Genomic DNA, 5,393 nt, shown 5'->3' on the forward strand with positions numbered 1-5,393 from the left:
GGGGGGGGGGGGGAGAGGGATGAGAGAAATATATATAAATATGTGTTATAGTCTTTTTGCTAGTCACTGGAATATTTGATCTTGTGAAAAAGCTGGAGTTTGATCGTTATTGTTCCAGTTCACAGGACGGGCCTTGTTTTGAACTGATACTCATTAATAGTTACGCAGAGTCCTAATTGGATAGTTGCATTTTTGTGTGAACTTTTCATCACAATTCGTCTCGCGAAACACCGCACCCCTGTTGGGATGCAGAGAGAGGGAGACAGAGAGAAACTGATCACTGAATTGCATCCACGGGAAATTGAACAAATTTCATGAATCCTGCCAGTTAAGAGTCAGTTTCGTCTCAAATAAAGTGAGCTGAGAAGGCAAATAACTGGCAAATAACAGAGAAATCTATCTTCAATTAGTTGGCTGCCAAAGAAATAAGAAAACTTGAAGGAATAAGATGCACAAAAGAAATTTTCTTCAGAGAACTTCTAAAAGTAAATTTTCTTCAGAGAACTGGCCAAGATTACCATTCTACATCCAAAAGAGTTCACCGATTAGCAAAAATCCCTTGATACAAACTTTAGCACATGATAGCACAACATTTGTAAGGCTCCGGACTGGCCAAGATTACCATTCTACATCCAAAAGAGTTTTATGTCCGACGATAAGCATATGGTACTCATGGATATCAACTTTATTTACATCTCAGACTATAGTCTACAGCTATTGCATATTACTTACCTTCCTGCTAGCATCTTCTTTGTTCAGATTTTATACAGACACTATGCCACTCACATGTCTTGGACCTTCAGAGCATGTCTGCATTAAGTAACGACAACAGTTACCAACTGAAGTGTCTCACTTGCAAAATAAGCAGTAAAGAGAAATAAATCCAAATGGGAGCAAATTTCCAACCTCAAAGAGTAACTAAAATGGTCAAATGGTAAATAAAAAGCAGGTTTTCCGTGTAACAGCTCCCTTTGGTGTACATGCTAATCTCAGGTCTTTCGTTCAACTAAAATGGTGGGAAAAAAGCCTAACTTGCAGTTTGGCAGTTCATCTATATTGGAAGTCTTTGATATGTCTCGTATATCCATAGCAATTTTAACTGTTAAGGAACTTCCTCGGCAAAAAGATTTGAGTTCCAAGTGAAAAAGCCAATACGCAGTTGAGAGACAGCTGATATCAACCTCACCAAATCAAATACATGAAGGTACATGCTACTGCTTAGACGCTAGAAGAAAAATGGGTTACAGGATAAAAGTAGTATAGTTTCATGATGGACGGCGAGGTCTACCTAGAGGTTGGCCTATAGGTCTGACCTGTTAATTTTGCCACATTATTTTGGCCCTCAGGGACTGCATTAATAAACAGATGCTCTCTTACTTTAGAGAAGAATAAAGGCTGAATATCAGAAATCCCTCCTTAACTGTGGACGATTATCAGGTAACCCTCTGTAACATTTCAAAATATCAAAGAACCCCCCTTAAGTTAGGGGTTTTAAGGGGTAATCACTAAAGCTCCTTTAGCTTTAAGAATTTATCCCCCCACCCCTCCCCCACCCCCCCACCCACAAAAAAAAACAGTGTTAACTGCAATTTTCACACTCGTGGGAGAAAAAAAATACAGGGGGATATTTTCACTGATGAATACTGTGGTTTACGCTCTAAGGGGAATTTCCAGATAAACTCTTAAATTTTTTTGGGGGTTTTGGGTGGGTTGGGGTTTTGATAACTCCTTAAAAGTTAAAACCCTAACTTAAGGGGAGTTTTCTGATATATTTAGAAAGTTATGGGGGATTATCTGATAATCGTCCAAAGTTAAGGGGGATTTCCAGCATTTAGCTAAGAATAAAGCACAAATGATGAGACATATGCATCGGCTTGAGAAGAAATTAGAACTGTCTAAACGAATAACTATGACCAGGAAGATAGAATTGATGGCGGCACTAAACAACAAGAAGAACAAAGCCTTAATCCCAAATATATGTGAGAAGGCTTCCTAGGATTCATTTTCATCTAATCGAACTAATTTTTTTTTGTGTGTTGGCGTCTGTCTAAGATAAACCTCCTTTATCCTGTAGCATTAGCAGCACATAGAAAATAGCATGTTGATAGAACAGCTGTCCTCTGATCCCCTGCTAGATTATAACCAACGGACCACATTGTCCTAGACATTCCAAACCCTTGCGTGCCAAAATTGTGACATGAATTGGAAAAAGTCAATGTTGTATCAGTTATGGTAGTAGTAGTCATAACCATATGGTAGGCAGAACGCATTCAGAAGATAAAAGAACAAATAAGTTCAACTAACGGAGATTTATTGAACCCTAAGGTAGGTAAATTATGCTCTTTCACTAGGATGATGCATACGAAGCATTCAGAGAAACCGGACAAACTTGCAGAGCAACTGTGGAGGAGATGCATCAATACATAAATAGCGCACAAAATTAGCTTACTTACAATATTGCACTATGAAAATTAAATCCTTAACTAGATCATATGCATACTGCAGCAAGGGTAGTTATTAACAGGACCATGCTCCACAAAATATTCAATCTGAACGACATGCAAAAAACATTGTGCATCCGTGCATGCTGGATTGAGTATATGTTTTGCCATAGTACAAACCACAAGAATTATAAGCAGTCTGTTGTAGTTCAACATTGTGCATCTATGCATGTTGGTATTGCTTTTTTTAGGGTGCTTTTGCTTATTTTTTTCAGGAAGTAGTCAATAATGGTGTTTGATGAAAATGTTCTTGGCATGCTTATTGAAACTGCTTCTGCTTTTAAGAGGGACCTGAGGATGCTTTTAAAGCTGCTTCTGCTTTTCTTAAGTTTATATACCATATATACCTTTTATCTTTTAACAATGACCATTAAGTACAGCTTTACCAAACACCTCAATTGCTTTTTTAAGCAGTTTTTGATATTTAATTACCAAAGAACTATTTTCAGCAACTTCTATAAGTTGCTTCTATAAATTGTTTTTATAATCGACTTATTATAAGCTCTAGCAATACCAAAGGCCCTTAGTTATATTATTGTTGTTTCCCCTGCAATACCTTTATCTCACAATCTATCATCATTTTCAATTTATTGGTTTCTAAACTCCAACTAATCTCCTTTAGTTTCCAAACAACTAACTCTTTCAATTGTTAACTACTTTCCCTTATACTTTAGAGGATCTACAGTCACAAAAGCTGATTGGTGATATCAACATGCAAGTCATGTCTATTTAAAGTGAGTGATCACCAATGACAATATCAATGAGAAACTAAGTTGCATGGGTGCAAGTACTAGTATGAGTGTGGGTACTAACACGACAAATTTGCAGAAGGCAGGGTACGGGAACGCAGCTATATATATGTGCGTTATGTGCATTTATATGCATTAAAATTAATAATAAGATCAATAGTGTTTTTTCATTTACATAAGATTGAAATATAGGAAATAGATGTGAAGTGTAGAATATACATCCAAGAAGTGTATGAGGATTGTTTTAAATTAAAACATGTATTATATAATTGAGTATAAGCCTGAATAAATGTATGCATATATTCCAGAAATATCCAAAGAGTTCCAATACGCGTACGGCTACGTGTCGGGTACTGGGTACGACATCCAATTTGAAGTACTCATGTAACATATGTAACATAGATGAAAAACAATCCCATCATTACTTAAACTCTATTGCAAAATTCTAGCAATGCAAACTCCAATTCTCTTAATTACAGTTTGTGCTTTAATGAGCAAACCAGCTCATTTACCGGGTAGAAGAAAAGTTATTGGATTTAGGTCTACAACAAGATTGTTGAAATTTTTATTTCCTTTGAGAGGAAAACCTCAATGGAGAGAGGTAGACCACTGAAGGAGCATTTCCTCTGAATCCAAGGTGTAAAATGTTTGATCTCAGGAGGAGATTGTGGAGTGGAAATTAAGGCAGTGGAGGAACTTAAGGGAGTGGATATGCAACAGGGTGAAAAACCACTAATAATTGCTGTGTTGTTTTCTTATCTCCCAAGACTCTAGTTGGTTGAGATTGTTTCTGACAAAACTTGTTAGTTGGCTCCTTGAGATTATTATTGCAATTGTTTCATGATTATCAGTCATTATTAATCTTCAGCCATTTAAACTCGTGAGAAGTTGCTAAACTATTGTCCCTGAATTGATTAATTTAGTTGGCATAAGCCGCATATACCTTCATTATTTCAAGATCTCAACCCCCCACGCCCACAAACAATTGCAATAATAATTGCTGTGTTGTTTTCTTATCTCTCAAGACTCTAGTTGGTTGAGATTGTTTCTGACAAAACTTGTTAGTTGGCTCCTTGAGATTATTATTGCAATTGTTTCATGATTATCAGTCATTATTAATCTTCAGCCATTTAAACTCGTGAGAAGTTGCTAAACTATTGTCCCTGAATTGACCACCCCCACCCCCCACCCCCACCCAAAAAAAAAAGAAAAAAAGAGAGAAGAAGAAGAAATAAACTACAGCGTGATTTCTTTTTAATGTATAACTCCTTTAAGCAACTTAACAACCGGTTTCATTTGACTATATCACTTGCATAAATCTGGAAAACGCTGTTTGCAAAATCACATGGAAAATCCTTATTACATGAAAAAAAGTAATCATTCAAGACATGTCTTTTGAACATGGGATTCACTGCCTTAATTAATAAGTTTCATATGGAAGTGAGATCAAGGTATCAAATATAACATTGAGCCTAAACAACAAACTTAAAGGACAATGTGAAATATTCTGTAAACTATATTTCATTAGAAAATTTTATGAGGTGAAGATGTTTCATCATCCAGTCTTCAAGTTAAAAACACATACCTCAGACCAAAGCCTTTTTCATAAAATCAGCTCTTGGCTCATTGTTTTATGTTAATGTTAATGAATGATGCAGTACCCTTAAATTCCTTCATTATACTTTTTATTCTGGTGATCCTAGAAGCACTCAAGATCTTCATCCAACATGCAACCTGCAGCAAAGAGAGATTACCACCAATTTATCATCTGCCATAAGTTTAAGAACTGCCACTATATCCAAGTATATCCAAGTATCATCTGCCATAAGTTTAAGAACTGCCACTATATCCAAGTATGGCATTCATAAGTTGTAAGATAACAATTTAGAGAAAAGACTAACCTCATGTATCATGACTGGGAGTAACTGGTTGGGCAGTATCAGTCTTCTGTTTCCAACCAAATGGTAAAAGGCATTTCATGTTCAAGATACCATCACCACAACCTCCAAGCTCATGGGGCGGGCAAGGAATGCTTTCATCTGTCTTCTTATTTGCTAGTTCGTGTGCCTTTGGGGAGTACAACTCTGAGCCGGATGAGAGTTCCTGTCTAATTCCATTAGGTGTCTCGCCTACATGATTACAA

At 36.5% G+C, this 5,393-nt stretch overlaps 1 protein-coding gene across 1 annotated transcript in view; it reads right to left on the reverse strand.

The window, feature by feature from the left end:
- The window catches only part of LOC109834716 (lysine-specific demethylase JMJ25-like), a 22,011-nt gene that overhangs the window by 11,204 nt on the left and 5,414 nt on the right, over positions 1-5,393 (reverse strand). Inside the window, exon 7 of the mRNA XM_020402741.1 lies at positions 5,238-5,242. Coding sequence (XP_020258330.1) covers positions 5,238-5,242 — 5 coding nt within the window. The remainder of the gene's footprint in view (positions 1-5,237; positions 5,243-5,393) is intronic.

The sequence above is a fragment of the Asparagus officinalis genome, chromosome 3 (genome assembly GCF_001876935.1).
Source record: "Asparagus officinalis chromosome 3, Aspof.V1, whole genome shotgun sequence".
Lineage (NCBI taxonomy): Eukaryota > Viridiplantae > Streptophyta > Magnoliopsida > Asparagales > Asparagaceae > Asparagus > Asparagus officinalis.